Here is a 25,056-nt window from a genome sequence, read left to right as displayed (position 1 = left end):
TTGCTTGGCTCTGCCCAAAGCGAAGCAAAATAAGTGTATCACGACTGACTGACAACTATGCCAAAGAGCAATTTCTGGTCCTGACATTGCAGCAATACATCAAATTGATTATTATTATTGTTGTTAAATACAATTGTAACTCTCTTGACAGTCCGTATTGTCAAGACAGTTGACATCACTTGGTCAACGGCTCAATTGACCAAGTGATGCTCAATCAGATTGATTGAGCAGTAATGAGCAACATTACTGATTGCTGATATTCAAAAGCAGAGAAATGCTGGACTGACCAAGACGTTAGATTTGGATCTGTTTGAAAGGAGCAAATCACTGGTGGTGTGACCGCTTTAAATACTAATATGGACCCATTCTGCCTCAGTTCCACTAGCTGTAAAAATCCCCTGAACTCAATGAGGCGGAGAGTTTAAAGGACTGCCATCAGCAATTGACGGACTTCAACGGAGCACCAAAGATTTCTTTCATCTTCAAAATGTCCCTGCCACGCTGACTTAGATCTCTCCTCTCTGGACTAGGTCCTCCCAAACGCTTTCATAGCCTAAGAACCAGCTGTTATGAACAACTATTTCAGCTGTTTTATGTAGTCCTTTTCCTCAGACCCTCTCCTCTCTGGCGCCTTTTAGTTCGCGTCCACATTCCAGCATGTTCATTTTTTTGTCTTCTTTGTGCCCTAACTTTATGGTGCTGTTTCTGAGGCTGTGTTTGTGCTAAGAACCACACTGTCTGTCTTTCTGCTCTTCCATGGATGTTTAGCATTTTCAGCCCTCTCTAAACATCTCCTCTCGCTTCCCCCTCCCTGAGGCCAAATTCCCTCTAGCTATTACATCCAATTAGGAGGAGGGAGCGTTTCACCCCTCCTCCCTTTCTACAGTAACAATGTGCAACACAGTGGAATGAGTCAGGGTTTCTCTTCTCTTCTTTGATGTGAACAAATTGCGCCTCAGATTCCCACTTGGCAAGGAAACCAAGATTCAATTTACTCTTTCAAGTTTGGGTTCTTTGTCATTTGGAGAACAACAAGATGCACAACGGAAGACGAGGTTGTTTTGTGTGGACTGATGGCTTCTTTTTTTCAGATGTTCTATTTTTTTAAACATACTTAAAATTTGATTTTAATACAACGGCATAAGTGTAATATAGGGCTGCTCACTTAATCATATTTTAATCGCAATTACGATTTTGGCCTGCAACGATTATGAAATCAACATAATCTAAATAAAACGATTTTTTTTTTAATTTTAATTTTTAATTTTTAATTATTATTTTTATTGTTTTTTCAGTTGAATTATACTTAAAGTTCAGGGTAATCAACTGTTAAAAACATACTGTTCAATTTTTTCCTCAATAAATAGATGTTTTCAAAGTAAATGGATAATCGTTTTTAATAATCGTGATATCAATTATTGACCCAAATAATCGAGATTATGATTTTTGCCATAATCGAGCAGCCCTAGTGTAATATGGTTGCTGCGATAATATGTAACTTATCAGAAACACATCACATTGCTAAGATGCACAAGCTTTTTCCAGGCTTTCCATGAACACCATCAGCATTTCTTAAAGCATTCATGTCAGTTAGGCTGACTTACAGTGATGCAGGTGCTTTTTCAGTTATGTGTGTGTATGGGCAACTGTCAAAAACGTTATACTTTAAAGTGCACCTATCATGCTATTTTTAGGCAATAGCATAGGTCTCAGATACATAAATATATATAAAAAAAAATTCCATGAAGTGTTTTGCTCAAAATACCAAACAGATCACCCATTCTAGCCATGCCTCATATCCCTCTATTTCACTTCCTGTTTCAAAAGTGCTGATTTTATGTATAAAGCTTTAAAAAAAAAAGATTGATGAAAAGAAAAGCAAGGAGGGGGCTGAGCTCATGTGGGACCCGGCAGCTACTGTCTAAACGAAATACTGCGGTGATGAAACGCCATATCATGGATTATCAAGGATTATGTCTGAAACAGTATGGAGCTCAAAGGCTTTCTCTCTTGCCGGCTATACCACAAGGTGAGTTCCTTTTTATTTCCTGCTTCTTCACACACATGCTCTGTCTGTGCAGTTTAGCTCTGAGTGTTAGCGATGCTAATGTAAACATGCACCAACCATATTACGCCCAAAACAGTCGGGCATTGTTTCTGATAGCAACATTTCTGATAGTGCCGTGGGTTTAAAGCCAGCCTACATTTCCGATATTACGTCATATCGGACGCAAATCTGGATCAGCTCCGTTTTTGCCCCGTTTTTAGAGATTTGGGTACGGAGGAAAAGAGAGATTTATTTTCTGACGCTGCGTGAGTTCCCTGACACAACACGGGGACACATATTCATGTATAAAATAAGTCAAAAAGTGCATTTTGCATGATAGTTCCCCTTTAATATAAACCATGGCTTCATATGAAAAGTGTTCAAGGTGACCTTTAAACACAACTCTTGCAAAATCCATGTTTTACACATTGCTTTCAGTTAACATTTCAGGTTTATCTGACAACATAACATGTAAAGAGTGCCTAATAAGTAAAGTAAATAAAAGATTTGTGAGCTATATCCAAACTGTCATAAAAGCTAAAAGTAGTTGTGTTGAAGTCACAGTACTGTATGTGCATCATATACTGTAGGTGTCAAGTACTTGTGAGAACTAAATCAAGTTCTCAAAAAAAAGATGGCAGCTCTGGAAGGTGTTTGAGTTGAGTATATCCAGACAGCTTTCTTTGCCACAAATGATAAAGTCTGTTTGATCATTATTATTTTGTGATATCTGGAGTGCACAGGTTTCACTTTCTTCAAGAACAGTTTTAACAACTTAATCCTCACATGTCATGACAAACTATAGAGCTCTCTTTTCAAAGACAATTGGACTTAAGTAAGCAGAGGTTTGCAATTTAAAAAAAGATGGAAAATGGCTTGTACAAAATAAAAGGGTTAAGCAAACCTTAACACTCAATGAGCTTATTTACTTCTGTCAGCTGTCGTCACATTTTGTTAGTTTACATCGGGGTTAAGGTAATGATGACAGCATTTACATTTTGCTGTGAACTGTTCCTGTAAGATGGTGGCGAGCTGTCTCCTACAGTATGGATGATTTTACTTCTTGGCTTGTACTTCTGTAGTCTGCTGTTTCTGCCAACTTCCCTTGCTTCTTTGTTGCCTCCCTCCTACACTCTTCTTTTTCTTGGCACTCTTCTGGTTATAATCCATACTTAAATTATTCTTTTGAATACCAAGATAACATAAATATACATTGTTTTCTTGGAATGGGGCCTTCTCTGTATATCTATGCCTTGTCTTGTGTTTTCTTTTTCTTTTTCAAAAGCCAAAGAAAGTGAAACTAGAGAAACTGAGCTTTTGATCTCAATGTCAATCAATCAATCAATGTTTATTTATATAGCCCAATATCACAAATGTTACATTTGTCTCAGTGGACTTCACAGTTTGTACAGAATATTAGTATGACAATACGACACCCTCTGTCCTTAGACCCTCACATCGTACAAGGAAAAACTTCCAGAGAAAACCCACAGTTTAAAGGGAAAAATGGGAGAAACCTCAGGGAGAGCAACAGAGGAGGGATCCCTCTCCCAGGACGGACAGACGTGCAATAGATGCCGTGTGTAAATTGAAAAGATAATACATTTGCAACATAGGTAGTCCAAATGTTTTGAAATGCATGTGTGTATAATAAGAAGATGAATCCACGAGGATATCCATCCAGGACTTATGATCCAGGACCACAGCCACGACTCGCGATCCAGGACTCGCGATCCATGACACAGGACCGCAGGATCATCCATGACTCCGGATCCCGGCGTATATAGACACCAAAAAGAAAGAAATTTGGGGGAGCTGGGTTAATCGGAACATGAGAGTACACAGGTATAGACAGAGAGAAGGAAGAAGTAAGATGTCCCCCGACAAACTAAGCCTATATCAGCAAAACTAGGGGCTGAATCTAATCAGCCCTAACTATAAGCTTTATCAAAAAGGAAGGTCTTAAGCGCACTCTTAAAAACGGATAGGGTGTCTGCCGCCCGAACACAAACTGGAAGCTGATTCCACAAATGTGGAGCTTGATAAGAAAAGGCTCTGGCTCCCATTGTACTTTTAGAGACTCTAGGAACAACCAACAACCCTGCATTCTTGGAACGCAATGCCCTAGTAGGACAGTAGGGTATAATGAGTTCTTTAAGGTAAGATGGCGCCTGCCCATTAAGGGCTTTGTAGGCGAGAAGAAGAATTTTAAATTCTATCCTGTGTTCTATAGGGAGCCAGTGTAAGGCAGCCAGAACAGGAGTAATGTGGTCCCTTTTCCTAACTCTGGTTAGTACACGAGCTGCAGCATTTTGAATCAGCTGAAGCGACTTGACTGACTTCTTGGTACACCCTGATAATAAGGAGTTACAATAATCCAGCCTTGAAGTAACAAATGCATGGACTAGTTTCTCTGCATCGTTTTGAGGCAAGATATGCCTGATTTTTGCAATGTTACGTAGATGGAAGTAGGCGGTCCTTGAAATTTAATTTTATGTGGGTGTTAAAGGATAAATCCTGATCAAATATAACACCAAGATTCCTTACAGTCTCACTGGAGGCCAAATTAATGCCATCCATAGTTAATATATCTTTAGATAATTTGTTTGTGATCTGACCACAATGTTCATATTGCAAGTGTTGTACCATTAGTTGTTTATTACAGTTCTTTGCATTCCCTTTTTTCTTATAATAGCAATGAAATGACACTCATAAAAAAACACACAAACAAAATGAAGACCAATCAATGCAGTCGTTTACCCATTAACACTTGCCTGGGATCCTCTTTGATTTGACTTGGAATCAAACTCCCATGACCGCGTTCAGTTTTGTGTTATGACATCTGGCTTGAATGTTTTAGAAAACCTTTTTTTAAAACTGTATTTTTTGAGACGGAGTAAAAGAGGGAAATGTGGAAAAGCCTGCCTTAGAAACAGTATCTCTGCTGAAAAGGAACACTTGCCATGCATATCAGCCCCTCGCCAAGGCATCTGGTTGCTCATTGAACAGTGCAGCTACCGATATTCAGTTTGGAATTATTTCTGGAAGAATAGCAACAATTAATCTGTAAATGAATGGTTGTTTTTTCTGGCTGGATGGCTTGCAATATGCTCGTGTTTTCTATCTGTTGACTGAGGAATCGATCAAATCTCCAAATGTGTACACAACTCAAATGACCAGCATCAGGGATTGCACTTCATTGACAATTGTCTGGACAATTTTGTACATTTCTGTTATTGTTGCTGTACCCTCCTAAAGGGTATGGACAATCAATATTGAACATGGCTCTATTGAAAACATATTATTTTGCTGTCAGTTGGTTTTCACATCAGACTTCAGAAAAACATATTGATTGTGTGTCAGAAACACAGTATGAATCGGGCCTTTGACATGTTGCCTGCACTCCGTATTGATCACATTACAAAAGCTCTTCCCTGTAAACAGTCAGATCGAAAGGATTCCTTTCTTTGTTATGCTTGGAATAGCAATTTGGTGGTCTATTGGTCTGAACATCCTATCCATAAGCAATCACATACAGTGTGCAATCTGTGATGTTATGGATTTTAAACAGTTTTGTTTTTGTTTTTCACCTTGCGCATCAGGGCTTCCGTAGAAAGAAGAGGACTCAATTGTCTTGTTTGTTTCATTTACCTCCTGTTCAATTATGACACATAGTTTGGGATGTTTTAAGATATCCTCCAGTGTCGAGTGCACTCCATTGGGCTGACTTTACTACAGTTAATTACAGCAGCCTTTACCACTACATTGGGAAGTACAGCTATAAAGCGAATGTATTATTCTGTACATTTGTGGTTACAGCTATCCTGTTTTTCAAAGATATCACTACTTTCATGTCATATACAGTGGGGAAAAAAGGTATTTAGTCAGCCATCAATTGTGCAAGTTCTCCCACTTAAAAAGATGAGAGAGGCCTGTAATTTACATCCTAGGTATAGCCTACTGTAGCTTATCACTACGGATGTTGAAATGGCATGTAAAGCCTCTCTAGGAGCTGAGATGAGCTGTATGGAGGAAGAAATCCCTCGTCTCCTCCTGGAGTGTGGTGTTTTTTCCCTCTTTTCTTAATAAACCACATGTCAAAGAGCCACTCGTTAATGGAGGGCTTACCCTGAACTCCTGCTCCACTGACAAAAATGTAAAATGAGGATGGATGGGTTATTTACTTGGAGAGAGATAGTGTTTGCCACTCCGCTTGATATAAAGGGACTGCACTTCCTTGTCATTAGTTGGAAGAACATCAACAATGCCTCCCTAATTATTGTTGGTATTGTGTCTTTGAGTCATTTCACAGTAAGCCACCCACTCCATAGCAAGATGATTTAATGTTAATAAGCACCGCTATGATGGAACAAACACTTTTAAGGGTGATGTTATGTGGGAGATATATGTGCAATAAGCATCTGCTGGTGGTTCGAGAATGATTGTGTGTGTGTATGTGTGGGTGGGGGGTACAAGGAAAGGTGATATTTGTAGTGCTAATGTAGCACACACACGCAGATTGCCACAGCACAGCTAACTTATTCCTCATTTGCAGCAAACCACTTTAGACTTTATTCTTTTTTCTTTCAAAACAAGCAAAACTGATTTGATAAAAATTCCAGCAGTTGTTATTGCTAGCTGGAATGAGTTATTTAAATGTCTTTTAAACAATAAAGACAAAACTGCATTTTCATTCTTTCCTAAATATTGGCATGTTATGTGTGTGTTATTAAAACTCAGGGACTATAAATGCTGACTTGCTCAACTGTGACACTTACATAAATGAAAACTCTTACTCTCTAGAATTACCATTTTTACTACTCTATAACAATTTATGGCAAGTTTATTCTGCATCTGCCATGGCAAGTAGTTTGTGACAGTGCTGCTCATTTATGGCTGGAAACACATGGAACCTTTTAAATGGCAACTTGAGTCATGCAGTAATTAAATGCAGTCCTGTGGCAAATTAAACCCGTTTGTGTGCTAATTTTATGGATTCTCTCTTTTTCTCGCTATCATGATTAAAACAGCTCATGTCTCATACTCGCTGCCAAATGAGAGAAAGAAACATGAAAACTCGTAACAAAAGTTTTGCTGCTTGAGACTCACAAAATGAGACACTTGACAGAAGCAAACAGGATTTGTCAGCCCCAGCGAGCGGCGTCTGGGCTGCCAGCATTAGCCGTGACAGCTGACTGTCACTATTGATGCTACACCGCTAAATGTAAATACGATCCATTACCTGGATTGCTTTTGACAAAGTCATGGGTCGACTGACCATAACGGCCCATCCACACACAGGCATGAAACAAATCTTGAAAAATCTTGATGCTGGGCGTGTCTGAAGCTTGGCGATTTTTTGCGACCAACAACCAATCACATGAATCTCCCTCCCCCGACATACAAAGTAATAGCAATGTTAAAACGAAGTAAACTGGATATAAACTCCCCAAACAGGCGAAAACCTACCAGTTTCACCCACTGTCTCTGCCACCTCCCTCCATCCCTGGTTCCTCCGGTTTGTATCCCGGTAAATAGTTCTGGTCGTAAAGAACCGGGTGATTTGCTACCGTAATTTCTCGTTAGGAATATGAGGAAATGAACTGGCTCTCCCAGCTTGCACGCGGTTTGATTGGCTAGCGCTTGTACTGGCGGGATTTGCATAAATGGGATTTGATTGCTCAACTTTTGATGCTCACGATGCTTGCAAAGCCATGCTCCGCTCCCCACAATGCAGTTCGGCGAAGATTAAAAATCTTCTACGTCACCCCATTCAAGTGAATGGGTGAAGCTTTGAAAGATTTTTTTCATGCCTGTGTGTGGACGGGCCGTAAGGGTTACAGTAATCAGCTTTGTGGAGCCATCATATCAGATTTAGCTTTGACCTCTGTCCAGTCATTAATGTTGGGATTTTTTGTTTTTACATCACAGCTGATAACCTCATTTTGGCTATACAGTACAAACAGGTTTAGACGTTAATGTATAACCTACTAATGTGAACCAATCATGTCTTTTAGCTCATTATATCATTACAGTTACATTTATCAATCACGTCATTACATGTAAATGTTGTCGGCAATCACTCATACATTACACAGTACAATGCTAGTTTAGAAAAAAATAAAAAAGCATTCTAATGAATAAAACATTACAAACTTTCCCCATAACCTTTCCAGTGTACAAAACATCGACCAGGTCAATGCAATCAAACACAACTTCATGAAACCCACGACTGTGTAATGGATGCTATCATAAACACAATTATTGCAATCATTGTGTTGACCTCTCACCCGGACAAATGTGGATACATCAAAACAACACTTTCATATTTATTACGAAAGCCTTACAGGGTCATGGGGTTAATGCTAATGCTAAGGAAACAACACAGTTTAAAGTAGAACAAAATAGATGTAATGCAGCCTCATCCCACTCACAACAATGTAAATGTGTAACAACCTCTTCCCCTTGCACCTAATGGCAAATATTTCTTGGTATTATACCTATTTCTAATGAAAATTAAATGGAACAAAGCTGCTCAAATCATCAGTGTTTTCTGTCATTTAGAACAATGGAACAATGAATGAAAATGTAATAAAACTCCACGATACAAACAGTGTTCACACTAACTCCTGCATGTCATTACTATTGTGTCCCCTCAAGTGATGTTGGTAAGAGAAGAAAGTAGCGCATTCTTGTCTGTGTTCACTTTTGGCTCTCACAGCTGTCACAAATTGAAGTGGGGCTTTCGCCTGTTGAAAAGTAAGATGGCTTCATCAAAGACAAAGAAACTTAACACAACCACAGACCAGATGAAACACTTTATTGTGAATCTTTCGCACACAACCACACATGTTCTTTTAGTACAGCTTTTGTTGCATTATTTATTGTTTAGTCCATCATTTTCTACATATGTAACTGACCTTATATGCTGATCTACAACACTCCTTTCTGTGGTCTTGGAGTGTTTCTCTCTTTACTCTCACCTTCTGCAATACCATTTCTGAATGTCACATGATCACATGGTTCATCAGAGGTGATCCAAATGCATTTCACACTCCAATTCATTTCATGTCAACCATGTTCTTCTTGGCATCGAATGCAAACATAATATATCACATGGACCGGTTGACATCTATGAAACCATTGTTGATGCATTACAATACATCTTGCCATTCACTCAAAATGCCACACTGTACAGCACACACTGTATGTTTGGATGTAGGGAGGAGGACTCTTCCTTGCCTTATTTTGTATTAAATCCAAATATGAGAAACCTGAGCAAATCTGTTTTTAATCACTTTGGAAATGTATAATTCAAATGAAAACGATTTCATCATCACACACACAGCTCTGCTCACATGGTGAAATGTACTCTGCATTTAACCCATTCAATTATTTGGAGCAGTGTGCTGCTTTTATACAACACCAAGGGATGATTGTGCAAAAGGTTCCTTGCTCAATTGAAACTTGGGTCATGGAGTTTGGTAAAGTTTTCTTTTTAATAACAACAATTTCACTGGTAAACATGCAGTCCTATTTGACCGCATAGCCTTTTCTATACAAATGAAGACGTTTTATAGCTATATATACCATGGTGGGGGTCATCAACCTTAGCAACAAGCCTTTCTCCCTTCTGTGCAATTTAATTCGACTCGTACCATTTTGTTCCATTATTGTATTGAATAGAATGAGGTTGCTCAAATGCATGAATCATTGAAATGTTCAGCATTTTATGTTTCGATTAATAGGTGTAATAAATGACTCACAAGGTCACTATAGTGGAAAAGGAGATGCAAGATTCTATTGGTATATATATATTGGTTTTATACACTATTTACCCATATTGTGTTTTTGATATCATGCATTCTGTGTGATTGGGTGTGAGTGTGCGTAAACGATAAGATTGCTGTTAAAAGGCATACCCAGTCAGCCACAATAGAGGAAAAGTCAAAGTGTCTGCCAATGAAATGAAATATTACACAAACACATTTCCTACATCCCGAACCTGTCATGTTACATCTGTATATGCACCCTATACCTTACGTATTCATGTGTGTTTACTGTGTATGTATGTTCTGTGCAGCGGCCCCTCTATCTACACTGAACACCTTGAGGTCACAGCAGCCCTATGCTGGACAGGCTGGCTGCTTCCCATTTAGATTATGGATGGTTATTACTGCCTTGCAGCTGTCTGTCAGTTTGAACCAATATATGGCACGATGGCGGCTCCTCGTGAAACAGAGAGGACCTTCTTCTGGGAAGGAGGAAGGGCCATTTAAATAAGTCATGTCATCCAGATTCCCTCTATGTTTTACAAATGTATCGGTGCAGTCTCAAGATGCATCAATGTGCCAAGTATTTGTTGTATGAAATGGGACAATATGTTAGGTAATGCCCTGTGTCTTTATCTACTGAATACATTTATCAGTCTTGATAACATTGCTCTATTCATTTTCTCACACTTACGGCACCTGTAAGAGAGCATGCACTCCTGTCAAAATTGCATGTGACATATTCAGTTGATTAAACTCATTTGTCATTTTAATGGTTTAGTTTCTATAATGTAGAGAAGGAACGTATAATGTTAGGTATGCTTACATTGGATATGTGTGGATGGGTTTTGGTTTTCGCAACATTTTGATGATAGACATGAAACTGAACTGACTACTTAATGTTAGGGTTATGTTACAGCAGTTTTTCTTATACAGTATAAGGCAAGTACACCCAAGTGGTAAATCATCATTTTTTCAGGATTCATTATAGATCTGTTTATAGCCGTACTGCCGAGGAAAATGTGCTGGTTTTGCTTTGATGACCAGTTTTATGGGAAGGGAAATTAAAAGATGTTAGATTCGAAGGTTTCTTTGTCTTTTTATTGGGTGTACAACACATAACCACTCTCCTATTATCTTCGTAGTGAGTTATGTGATATTTTGTTATTGTTCTCTCGTGGCTTTGCGACACAATATTATAAGTAATCACATCAGATGTGTCTGGTTTCAACATCAGGGTCAGACCCACCATGCCTTCCCGCTTAAAAGGTATTGCTCTAACATTGTCACATTATCTCTGCTTGTACGCCTTTGCAAGACAAATCGTTCAGCAAAGTGAAAACAAGCAAACATCCAGTTTGCCTGCACATCTCTTGTTTGTCATATTCAGCCACTATGTCTGCACTACTGAGACATTTACCCTCTAATGGCAACCATCTGAGTTGCCATAGTTGCCATCAAGAGTGATGTTTAAATATTTTGGAAACGGTCTTCTCATCTTCTTAACTATTACTTAAATGGGTAGTATATTTTCTCATGTCAGACAAAAATAAATTCATTTGTGTGATGTGTTGACTCCCAACAATTGAAGACGTACATGTTTCCAGCACAGTGTGGTGTACAACTAAAGCTCAGTGTTTCTTATGATTCACCACATCAACACATACAACAAAGAAAAACTAACTTTTATGACTGTATCTTCTCAGCATGAGTATTTATGTGTGGGTGTGAACAGTTGTCTGCACTCAGAGGCATGTTTTTCTCTCGGAGAATGTTATTATGTGTGAAAACGATATACCGTGTGTGTCTGTGGGCTCTGCGTGTCTTGACCCCGATGGTAAGAGAGCAGAGGAAATGGCAGAGAGAAAACCACACTAAGTGAAGCGTGGAATGTGCTTGGTTTTGTGATTACATTGGCCAATGTGCATGGGGAAACACAAAGGGGACCATCCACTGCCAGATGAGAGGTTGGGAAACTCCTTGGCTTTGGCTCCTTTTGACTTCAATTTGGGCTTTTTCTCACAGTTGAAGAAGTGGTGTTAGACGCTGCGATCCACTCTTTAATACTGTTTATCACAGTGGAGCCTAAGGGAATCTATTTCCCCTTCATATTGCAGCTGCTGAGGAATGATTCACGACTGCTGTCTTATTTGAAATAATTTGGTTCAGGGGTGTCCTAACTTTGTCAAAACAGTCAACTCAGCTTCTCTTGCTTGACATATAGTACCGTAGATGCAATTAATACAGAACCATAAGGTAGCACATGAAATAAGATTGGCTATATTACATTTTTAAAGCCCTCTGAGAGCACTTTGTGAAGTGATTTTATTTTCCGATCAAAGACACTACGGGGAATTCAAAGTGACGGAGCACTGATGTTTTTAGAGTTGAGATGAAACTGCTTTTTGCACGTTTCACTGTTTTATTATTGGAAATCAGACATGATTAGTTTTCTAAAGTACGTTTGAATGCATTTGCAGTTGTTTGACATACTGGCATCAATAACTGTCTCCCTGTCTGCCTCATGATCCATATGGCCTTAATCCTCTCCAGATTATGTTAATACCCAATTAGTATGCAACGCTTAGAATGAAAACATGTACATGACATTGAATCATACTTTAATCAAGCTAGCATGCTCATCGGTGGGCAGCAGTATCATTAGACACTGCAATAGACATGCTTCACATCCCAATACATCATCTACCAAACACATCCAAGGGAATTGGTTCATCTTGTGACACATCTCTCGATTAACAAAAACGGCAAATTGTCATTTGTCATCCCATGCATCTGATGCCCTTGGTCTTTTGCCTTTTATTGCTGTGTCCAACTTCCAGGCCCATTAGAGGAGCAATTTGATAAGATATGATAGAGATTGAGAGCTGCGGTAATGACACCAGATGGGCAGAAACCCAGCCTTAGAGCTAGACTAGGGTTTAGGAACCCGGGATGCAGAGCACACGTATGTATGCCACAGGGGCTACTCCTACACTGGTCCAGAATGATGAACACACATTAGTTAAAGGCCACCCATCAGGGCATAGCATTTTAGAATTGTATACATGGGGGATGGGCTGTGACAAAGTGCCAGGCTGCGCTTCATGTTAGCAGTCTGGAGTGTTTGTCTTGGCAGAATGTTGTACCCTACAGGTAGCAGGTGTGTCTGGCTTTACAGACTGTGCTCCCTTGGATTACATGTACAATCTTACTGCACATATGGCTGTGCACAATGCAATAAATTATATATTTAATATATTTATAGTTGAAACTGCACTGTTGAATGCAGCTGACACACTGAATACTGTGACATTATTGTGAAACACTAACATATTTTATCTCTCTTTGTCTCTCTTCTCTGTCTCTCAACAGCAGCAGATGGTGAGGAACCAACTTCAGCAGGTGGGAATTTTGCATGCTTGGAAACGTGGTTTCCCGTCGTTTGTGTATATTGTGGGTCTGAGAGGGAGGGTGAAAGCTCTTGTACTTTCTAAATCTTGGCCATGCCCCCTTCTTACCTTCATTACCACTGACTCTGATACGTGTGTGGCCTCACTGATCATGCCTGGCCAGCAGCACTGATGATTATATCATTAGATATATCAGTTCGAAAGGCAGGCCGTTTGAAACCTCTGTAAACGGTGGGACTCATAAGAAATATCTTGCATTTCTCTGGTGCAGAGTTTTGAGATTGTTTTGAGAACATCAAATTCCAATTCAGTCCCATGATTGCTTTCACCTGATTGCCTTTTGTAAATACCTGAGTGTTTTGTGGAAGGTCATTTATACGACTGCTTTTGAAAATCTCTCTGATTGTATATGAAGCTTTTACTTTATAATCCATTAACTTAAGAGTATCCATTAACTTAAGAGTATTGTTAATATACAACCATTTCAAAACGTTCTTTTATCTGAAGTAGACTGCATTGCATCCTTAAATGCATGCCATTAGCTTCAGTCTAAATGTAATGTATTCATTTCCTTATGAACACATCAAGTGGGTTTTTGTCGCAGTTCTTAGTGTTTGTAATACGTAGTAAAGTTAAGATCCGTGAATTATCATATAGACAGTTCCTTTCCTTTCCCTTAGAGACTATATTTGATATTGAGGAATACTGCATCTCATTACTGAAATAACTAATGCAACAAGAGTTTTATTACAAAAGCAAGACCACAGAGGACAACATTAAACACGGACCTGATTTATCTTCATCAGTGATATAATTAAAATGTCACTTACGTAGTACTGCAGCTGAATACAGACACACTACTCTAAGTGAATCCTTAGCATCTAATTGTCTTGGTCTATAATTCTTTCATTGATATTAATCTCTACTGGTTTATTCGAGATCAAATGGGTTAAACCAAGAATGATTTGTTTAGATAAGACAAAATACCCAGAAAATGAAAACAGTTTGTTGTTGGAATATTAAAAGCTTAGTGTAATCTCAAACTTTAATCAGTTAGTCAGAAAATAGTAGCGTAAACACGTGAATACACATGTGCATGCATACTTTGAATATATATCTACTACATGCTACTGTTAAACTAACACTCACAAAAACCCCTGTACATTTTGAGAATGAGGATTTTCACACAAACTAAAATACTAGAAACAAAATAAACACCTAATTAAAAAAAATCAACATTGAAAAGTCAACCTTTTCACCAAAGTTATAACACATAACTCCTACTGTATGTATCAGTTTGAAACCCGCCTCCGCTGCGTCTGTGGGTATTATCCACAGGACATGACCGTTGCATGTATGATATGTGTGTAATTTGTATTTGTAAAGTACTTTGAGCTCTGGAAAAGCACTATAATAAATATAAGAAATTATTTTATTACGAATTGTTTGGTGCCATACAGTATATGTCACACAAAAGACATACTCTAAAGCTCAAATATTCCAACTCAACATGAATTGTAGTCAATAATAGTAAAGCTTAGACGTACAGTACAGTACAGTACAGTATACTGATAGTCTAAATCAAATTAGCTGATACATTTATCCTGAGCATAAACATAGTTTGAATAACTGCAATAATTCCTGTTGCCAACGTCTTTCCAAAGCCTGTTTTGTTTTTCAACTGTACACATTTCAGATAACAGAGGGAGAATGCTCCAAACAGCATAATAAAGTATATCAGATCGGAAAAATGACCCGAATTAGGTCCGACTTGTGTCCACTGACCTGGAACTGGACTTGGAGAGAAAATAGGACAGGACGATGTGGAAAGCCAAATTACTCATGACAGGTTTGAAGAATTTAGCATATCAGCTGCTGTTTCACAGACCTCATAACTTGAGTATACATATTCATGCCCTTTGTCTGCAGACATATACAAGGGACCATGTTTGGCCTGTGTTCCTTTTAGATTAAGTGTGTCTACGGCTGATTTGAGTATTACAATTTAAAGTTTGAGGTTGAGATTCTGCTTAGTGTGCTAAACGTGACACAAGATTGAATTTAATTCTGGCCTCGGAAAATCAAATGAGAAAATGGGCATTTTATGTATAGGTTGGATTCTTCATGTACATCTAGGAAAGTTTTTCAGAACGTATAAAATGGGAAATTCTTGATAACAATAAAAATACAAAGCACTGCTTCCACATTCCCTTTTCTTTTCTGCTGCAAAAATACCACGGAGAAATAGCAACGGCTGAACAGAATGCTACAATGAATAACATAATATATATAGAGACCATAATGTCTGATCGTAATTCCATTGTTGAGGTCTACTAGAATAGATTTACACTGTTCAATGTTCCAAAACTCACATTGGTTTCTCATACAGCATCTCCCTCCCTATGAGCCCAGTGTGCTCTGATTGGTCAGCTCGCCCACTCTGTTCTGATGAGTCCACCACCGTTACAGCGGAACATCAGTGATTATGTGTTACAATGGCGTTAGCAACCAGAAAATGACACCAGTAATGACAATCAGATGAGAATGCTGCCTGGGGTCTGGGTGCCGTGTTGGCGGCACGTTGCGGGGCTCGCTGCTGTCAGGATGGGGGCAGTGTGAGCTGGATTACTGGGGTCGTTTCCTGGTTGCTGCGTGGGGTCTGCGAGACAGCGAGACATCGCGAAACTCACCTGAACTCAGCCTGAGTTTCGCGGTGTATAGCTGTGTCAGGCTGAGTTCAGGCTGAGAAATCTGCGGAGCCGCCGTGTGTTTGTGGAGAGCTCCACGGATTGGTCTATTTGGACCTGGGTATGGGCATGCCACCATACTCAGGAAGAAAAAAATGGAAAAATAAAAATCTCCAACGAGGCGTTCTGGGGCAGCATAGACAGGTCTTTTCTGTGTTAGAGTTTTACTCCCTACAGGGTGTACTTTGAGGGTTTGTGACTCTGCAGACTGTTTACATGTAGAAAAAGCTACATAACACACAAGGGGATGGGTAATAACTGGAAAAGCATGACATGGGACCTTTAATGTGTTGAATGAAAATATTTTCTTTATTTAGTTGGAATGCTGTTAACAGCATTCCAACTAACTGTTCTTCTACGGACGAAAAGTTTATTATTATTCCGCCGGTATTTTGTCGCGCTTCTCCTCCCGTATTGAACATCGCAGAAACTCTGTTCAAACATCAAAACGTTCAGCTCGGTCGGGAATCGATAACTTTCATAAGTCCAGATATACATCCCATAATACATCACATTTTTAACATTGAAGTCAATGGAGAAAATCTTCAGACTTCAACAAATGTTCATGCAATTCAACTGCTAACTGTTCATTCACACTTTCACTCAGACACCTCATTCCAACTTTAAAATGTTACACATCTTTCTGACATTATTTGTGTAAAACAACTTTTAAATCTGATTCTTACTTTTAGAGATATTAAACATTGTTCAGACCTTGTTTTAGAGGTTTTCTTCACATTTTAACTAGAGTGTGTGATGTCACAACTAGAGTGGAGGACAGCTTCAAATTCGCATCCATATTTCTTTTTAAAACTGCCATAATTCCCAAACCCTACATTCCTGAGACATAATTTATCATGACAAACGTAGGAAAACATCTCGTAGCTTGAAAAATGACAAATAATTAAGCAAAAAATAATTAAACAAAATGCTTTTTGAGGGCATGAAGTGACAAAAACGTTCAACATTCCTCCATTAAACCCCATTGTAATTTCAAGCAGATATTTCCTCACGGCAGCAGCCGCACACCTTTAGTTAAACTGCCAAAAAGGCCACATTATTAACCCGAAACTACACACAAATTACACTTCAGATGCTCAACTCCCTTGACATGCTTCAAGTTTTGAAATTTCAAAGATATCTGTTACGGTTCTTCCACAAAACGTTCACATGTAAGAGGTTTATCTCTCATTCAGAACAATGAAGCCTTTGATCTCTACAGAGCTCGTTAGCTCAACTATAAACACCTGTGAAATGGAACACGATGATGTCATCACTCCAACTGACATGCTCAGAGCAGCAGACTTCAGATAGCAGTGTGCAAACAGTACAGCCGTGAAGACATCTACGGGACAGTTTTGAGATTTCTTCAAATGCCGTTGCCATGGCAACACAATGCACGCCTTGAAACACGGTTTTCTCATAACTTCAGTGAAAATAATCCAAACAGCCCAGAACTTAACAGGTTTGGGAACGATGCAGCCATCAACGCATCTAAGCGTAGTATGGGGTGTCATCAAATGTCGTTGCCATGGCGACAGACCACTCGCCATGAAACACGATGTGGCTGTAAGTCCCATCGACACGGTCCAATCGTCCCCCAATCTTCACTTGTATATCACCGGTCCATGCCTCAACAGCTCTACGCCAATTCTGAGATCTCACCATATGCCGTTTCCATGGAAACGCATCCCTCGCCATAAAACATGATGTCGCTATAAGTCCAATGGAACCGGTCCAATCGTCCCCCAATCTTCACTTGTATATCACCGGTCCATGCCTCAACAGCTCTACGCCAAATCTGAGATCTCAACATATGCCGTTTCCATGGAAACACATCCCTCGCCATAAAAAATGATTTCACTATAACTCCTATGAACATGTTCAAAAAGTGCTCAAACTTCATATGTGTACTAACAGTCCGGCCGTGAAGATATCTACGGGACAGTTTTGAGATTTCTTCAAATGCCGTTGCCATGGCAACACAATGCTCGCCATGAAACACGGTTTTCTCATAACTTCAGTGAAACTGCAAACGCCCCAAAAGTTCACAGGTTTGGTAAGGATTTGGTAAGGTTTGGTAACGACAAATGCCGTTGCCATGGCGACAGATCATTTGCCATCAAGTTAGTTCAGAAGTTTGCAGTTCAAATATTCTGCTGCTTTTCCAAGCCTTTTTACTTTCTTTTCTTCTCTCATCACACATTCAAGCCCCCAGTCTTCATGTATCATTTCAATCTAAATTCTTCACTTTCTTCTTACATTACATTTCAGCATAGCAGTTTAGCGTCAGATTTTCAGCATAAAGCATTCCCACTAGCAATTTCTTCAGGAATTGCATTCTCTAGTTAAATCTGATCTCTTTCACACAGAAACAATTATCTGCTCATTAAAATGACATATACATATGTTTCCCCTCCTATTTTAAAACAGGTTACGATTATAATGTGCAACATATATGAAGAGACACCGATAATCAAATATCCACATTGAGAATATTGTTCCTTTTGAACATCCGTCTTTTCAGATCATCGCGTGTTCTCTAAAGATGGTTTCAGCTCCAGCTCTGCATGAGCACACTGTGTCGCAAAGGTTATCTGTATGATATGCAGAGCATGAATACAGCAGCGGAAAACAAGTTCCTATTTAAAGGTATAGTGGAGTAAAGTAGTGCTGGACAGAGGGGTCAACTTCGAGTTCTCTGTGAACACAAATTGAACATTTGCACAGACCATTACAGGAGCAGAACAAATGCCATGACAACAAACACCATAAATGCACAAGCCCTGCGGTTGCATCGAGCCTCTGAGACCTCAAGAAGCATAATTGAAGTGAAGGTTAAGTGGATAAGTAACAGTGTCTTTGCAGAATGCAGAATAGACTACCATTGAAGAGGTTGGAGCCAGTCTCTGTCTGATTATCTTGAATCATATTAGGTTACAGCTAAATTATCTTACCATATACAATTTGGCATTTCTAGCAAACCTTAGAATCAGGAAAAGAAAAGACCTTTGGGAAGCAGGGACTCCGCTCTGACATTTTCATGGCATTTAGTATCTGACAAAACAACCTCCATTTCTGCCTTTTTTCTCGATCTTCCAAGAACGATGCTGATCTTCTGTGTGACCTCTCAATTTGAATATTTATTTGACATATTCAAAACCATTTTGTTTCTGCATGATGCTTACTTTGTTGAACTTTTAAGTGCAGTGGTCTGTCAAATGCTGATTGACGGAAAAAGTCAAAATGGCAAGGGCACAGGAGAATAGAAGTATTCACTAAAAGCATGAGTGTACGCATGGTTCACGCTGAGAGCACTGATGTGATATTGCTGGTGCAATGCCAACTTTCATCAGTCAAGGTGAAGGATGGGTGCATTGACCATGAGCCCGTGAACCAGTGAAGCCATCATGGAGAAAAAGGCTGGTTTAAATTAGATTTGACACAATTAGGCCATGTCAGACTTCTCTGAGATGTGGCTGGGTGCACATTCAGAGCTTGGGAGCTTCAATGTAAATGTAACACTCTTGAGGCAGGTAAAATGTGTGTTCAAGACCTTTATGGAAGTTTAACAAGGTGGTTGATGGGCTGGCTTGTTAACTTATTGCTGTGTAAAATGGATGAATTGGAAATGAAAGTTGATTAGTTCATTTTCAGGGTTATTCATTGGCAGTCAACTACAATTCTGAATCTCGTCGATGTAAAGGTTTTTCAATAAAAGTAGTGGATGTATCTGCAGATTTAGTGCAGTTGTCGACACCCAAAACGGGTGCAGATGATTGTGTTAAGCCAGAATAATGGATTAAAAGCACTACCTCCACTGCTGCTGTAAATGGTCAGCTGGCACAGCCTGACCCACTTCACTGGGATCAGCAATAATCTCTATCAAGGAGCAGTCAGTAAAGCCTCATCCGACCTCCTTATGACCTAACCAACACGATAGAAAGACCTTGTTACTTTTCCCCTGCATTTTTATTGTTAGTGACATAGCTGTAATAGTGTATGTTGTTAACGTTTTTTTAGAGCTGTTTACTCTCAATCTCTTTAATAGAAAAACAGGGTGAACAAGAGGCTCGGCTAATTATGTCGCTCTTATGAAATCAAGTGACTCTTAATACCTCAAGCTACTCCTCTCCAATGACACATTGTAAACAAATTGTGTTGTAAACCTTATCTTTTATTAGGGGCTATGTTTTTGTGTTTGCTACTAAATAAGAAACACGCTATTGTTTGTAGCAGCTGTCAGCTCAAATGAAAGAGCACATTATGTAGCTTTAACCCTGGATTTGTCAGTCCTTTATGATTGATCTGTGAGGAAACAAAGGATGCTTCCTTGTGTTTAACCACTGGTCAGGCTTTCACAGCTGATAGATTGGACTCTCTTTGGAGCCAGAAAAGAAATGAAAGTGTTTGTGCAGGACACAACACAGGCTCACATCAATCCCTGAGCGAGGGTTGGCTTGTACAGCGGAGCAGCAGCTGACATTCACACATGAAAGCTGCCAACGTTTCTTGCAGACATGCATCACACAACTCACACGCTGAGAGAAGAGAGCATCAGCTGACAGCCTGATGATATCTCCTCAGACGACACACAATGACCACCTCTCTGCCTCTACTTGAAAAGATGCTTGCTGTTTCTTTTGAACAGTTTTGTTGTGATCTCCAGTTTTATGTCCTCTCATCCCAGCGGCTTCCATCATGACCATCATTACTCTCTGCATTCATGCTTTACCAGAAATGCTCATTTGGCGCAGTCGATTATTGTTTCATTTGCTTTGAAGCCTAAAATAACACTTTTTTTCTAAAATGGAAATATATGAATATTGTTTCACCCTTGGGTTTTAAGCCTAGTGTCTATACATGTATTTGTATTTGTCATCATGAATCAGTGATTCTCAAATAGGGGTACGCGGACCCCTAGGGGTACGTTGGGGTACTGCAGGGGGTACGTGAGGTAAAAAAAAAAAAAGGTTAATAAAAGAAATACCATGCTTTTTACAAAAATAATAAAATAATTATAATTATAAATAATTATAGTACAATAAGTTAAATAGAAAATACAGTTTTATATAAAATAGTCCTAGAACCACCAAGGGTTCAAGATCCATTCTTGTGCTTTTCTGGTGCTTAACTGGTTCTTCTCTGTTTGTACAATGCATGAAGGAGTTAATAAATCACACACGGATGGAACATCACTATATTGTAATTATTTATATAGGCTTTTTCTATCAAAAATGTTCAGGGTCGGTCAGGGGGTACTTGCCTGAGAAAATGTTGCAAAGGGGGTACATTCCTGAAATAAGTTTGAGAAGCACTGCACTAAGTGATGGTAGCAAAAGCAATTAAACATGGTTTTGTATATTTTTTATATATCTTTTGTTTTGCTTGTCCTTGTTTCTTCTACCCTCCCTCATAGTGTAAAGCGTCTTTGAGTTCCAGAAAAGCGCTATATAAATATAATTTATTATTCTTATTGTTATTATGGTGAATTCCTTTTAGCAAGGTAATTTTGCATTTCTAAAGTAGAACATTTGTTATTTTTTTTAATAAGGCATGTCATTTATTCTGTGTGTGCTTTTGTAACTTACATTTCAGGTGCATCATTGGTTTGCTTCTTTCTTTCTTTTTTTTAAATGCACAGAGCGTAACAAATATGCAGTGTATGCTCCACCTTTTAGTATTCTTGATTTAAAATGGTGGTTTAGCCCTTTTTGAAATCACAGCAAATCAATTATTTTTGAAATATTGCTCTGTAATCTTTTGGTGCATTTCATATTTAAAGAATAACAAATTCCAGACTCAACCGTATACTGTCTTCTAAAAACACACCCTCTCTGTATCTCGCACACAGACTCTCTTTGACTCTCTCTCTCCCTCCGCCTCCTTTTCCTCCCTTTTTCTTCTGCTCAATGCACTCTCCATTAGGGAAGCTGTCAGTACGCATGGTGCGACTATAGATCGTCACGTCAAAACAGCCCTGAAACCTGTCACCCCCCTCTCCCTCAGAGAGCAGGGCCTCTGCGAAAGCTATTATACGTTCCTCTGTTCAACTGATTAGCCACCACTCTCATTATTACCACAGGTCCTGGCATTGAAATGGCACGACTTCGATAGGATTAACTCGTTTGTAATTCATATCCAGAGGCCTACTAATTCCAGCGAGAGAACAATAATAAGCTATCTTTTGGTGTTTATTTATTTATTTATTGACTCGGTTCATTTTCAGCCTGTACATTTTGTGGGTTGGGGCTGTCTTAAATGGTTGAGCCGATGATGTAGTATACAATCCAAGGCTGCACCTGTTTACTGACGCTGTCAAATGTTGTGTGCATGGCTTCTCATTTGTCAAATTGACTTAAGAGTGCATGATAGTCTTACCCTTGAGACTTCTTCTTCTTGTTTATCGTTTACAATGAAATAACAGCCCTGTCAGAGACCAGTTTACCTGTTAACCCTAAGGTATGACTTTAAAAGACAAGAATATCAATTGTATCAAGAGACCAAAACGTCAAATGAAGGCCCATATAATAACATTTGTTTTGCTTCTCATAGGTTATTCTGTCAAAAGACTGGCTTTAGATTGATCATGAGTTATCACGTAAACCACCAGACTTTCTTCTCACATCTGTCTTTGAATGTTCAACGTACTCAGCCTTAGTCCAGTTTACATTAATATCTCTACGGTAGACTTGTAAAGTTTTCCAATCCAATCTCAATCCACAAAGTTTTGACAGCAGTGGTAGAACTCTATGTTTAAAAGATGAGACGGCTATTGGCAGGCCCTTGAGTTATGAAACCAATAACCCTGCATCAAGGCCTCGTCATTTGCATTTGGCCCCAGGCGGCAGGTAAGTCCAAGAAAGATCTTAGATGGCAGTCATAGGCCACCATGTTGTGGCCATTGGCCTAAAGTAATATATTGCTGTCTCATTTACATTTGGTTGTAATAACTCATTCAAAGCTGTGGTCTTTACCATTTGTCCCAAAGAGATGACATTTTGGGAACAAATAGTGTTTATTTTATAAAAATTATTTAGTTTGCTTAATCCCCAATGAATGGATTCACTTCACCGTGTTCACTACACCCAGATGTTAAAGAGAAAACAATGATCATGATGAATGGGATTCTGCATACACAGCAAGAATACATGTGCTCAGTCGCTATGAATATAAATTCCTTTGCAAATGAATGCTATGCGCATAAGAGCCTTTTCATCACTGAGCTATACTGACCCGTGCACAGCGTTCAGCATACACAACCTTTGATTTGCAGTAGTAGAACTTTACAAAATAGGTAAGTGTTTAAAGTAATGTGGACATATTTAGTTCATATTATCAGTAGCAAAGCAAAGAAAGCAACACAACCATTTGTAAATACAAATAAAATGTGCATAAACTGATCATTCATGCAAGTGAAAGCAATCCTTGCAGTCTTCATTTTTGAAAAGACAATTATTATTTGTAGTAGTCTGACATTGAATACTTTTGCAACTTTATGACATTTCTTAACAAATGCCAGGATTGAATGAGACTGTCTTCAGGTGGTGAGCATGTATAATTGAATGACTTGTTCTGAATGTGTATACTTCTTAATCTTAAACTTAAATTATAGATGTACACAACATATTTCATATACACACAGGGGGAACCTTTAGCGTAAGCATACATTTCAATTTAACCATTCAAATAGATTGTATGCCTTTTTATGTCTTTTTCTTCTTGGATTTGAATGTCTTTAGAAATATGTAAAGTAAGCTAGACAGATCAAGGTTGAGTGTCATAGCTCTTTTCAGAGTTATAGTACTGGGAACTATTTTGCACTTTCTGTTATTTAAAAGGCAGCACCAGTAATTTTCCAGCCTAGATGTGCCTCATACCCGGCATAGCTTAAAGTCACATTGGCCAATTGAATTGGGATGCACAAACCCAAACTAAGCTAGTTCGCCTGTGTAGTTTAGTTATATTTGTTTCAAAGGAAAGGTATATTTATAATGTACACATACCCCACTAATTGCCTATTCTATGTTTTGACGTCATTGGTTTGTCTTGCAAGTTATCAGTTCGTAGGTCGAACAAAATCTGGAACCCTCCTGTTGTCTTCTTACTACTTTCATCAATCATAACCTTTTTGTTTTACATTCGATTGCATTAAGGCTTCATTATGATATCCTTCACAGTAGACATTTGAACATATACAATTGCTGATCAGCACTTTCATTGCCTTTTGGATGATTTAGTCAACTTTGTAACACCCTTGGTGTTCCCGGCCATAAAGAAAAGGAATTAGTAACCATCCTGATCAGATAACACACACACACACACACACACACACACACACACACACACACACACACACACACACACACACACACACACACACACACACACACACACACACACACACACACACACACACACACACACACACACACACACACACACTCTAGATGTGTTCACCCCCTTATGTGCCCATCCCCCCATGTGAATCACACCTGGCACACACAAACACACACAGAACAATTTGATACATTTCTGGCTCTGATGTGTTCATCCACTCACACACTTGAGCTTTACCTTGCAGATTTTTCTGAGCTCTCCACTTAGTGCTGCGAGGGTGAAGTGCTGGTGAGGCAACATATTCAATGATTTTTAGACTGTGCGTTGGGCTTCCCTCCAAGCCACAGAGACCAGCAGCAGTCGCTGAATGTCGCAGCCTCCCCCGCTCTCCTGTCATCCTCAGTTTTGACTGTCGAACATTTGTACTTATAAGCTGTCTCTCAAGGTCCAACTCAGTGTCGTTTATTTATTTAAACTTCAAGCACACAGGCAATATACACTTTTGATTAGTTTAGTTAGTTTTTAAACTTTGGCTGAAGGTTGTGGAGGAACTTTCTGTCACTGTTGGCATGGTAATGCTCATTTTTATTCATGCACACACTGAAAAACTGTTTGCTACACCAGCGTCAATATGTTACCTAGAACAATGTGTACTTGTATGCAGTGCAAAGTTAAAGATGGAGCTCATTATCAGTGTCTCCTACCTTTAAAACAATTGTTTTATGTTGGAAACAAATAGA

At 39.0% G+C, this 25,056-nt stretch overlaps 1 protein-coding gene across 2 annotated transcripts in view; it reads left to right on the top strand.

Moving 5' to 3' along the window:
- Nucleotides 1-25,056, top strand: part of edil3a (EGF-like repeats and discoidin I-like domains 3a) — a 114,777-nt gene that overhangs the window by 14,118 nt on the left and 75,603 nt on the right. Inside the window, exon 2 of one of the 2 annotated variants that reach the window (XM_079686389.1) lies at nucleotides 13,195-13,221. In XM_079686389.1, the coding sequence (XP_079542515.1) occupies nucleotides 13,195-13,221 (27 nt within the window). Of the gene's footprint in view, nucleotides 1-13,191; nucleotides 13,222-25,056 lie in introns of both variants that reach the window. The other variant, XM_079686388.1, reaches the window with a different exon arrangement.

This window comes from Notothenia rossii, assembly GCF_949606895.1.
Source record: "Notothenia rossii genome assembly, chromosome: 6".
Classification (NCBI taxonomy): domain Eukaryota; kingdom Metazoa; phylum Chordata; class Actinopteri; order Perciformes; family Nototheniidae; genus Notothenia; species Notothenia rossii.
The sequence above is the reverse complement of the archived record's forward strand: the minus strand, read 5'-3'. Positions and strand labels throughout refer to the sequence as shown.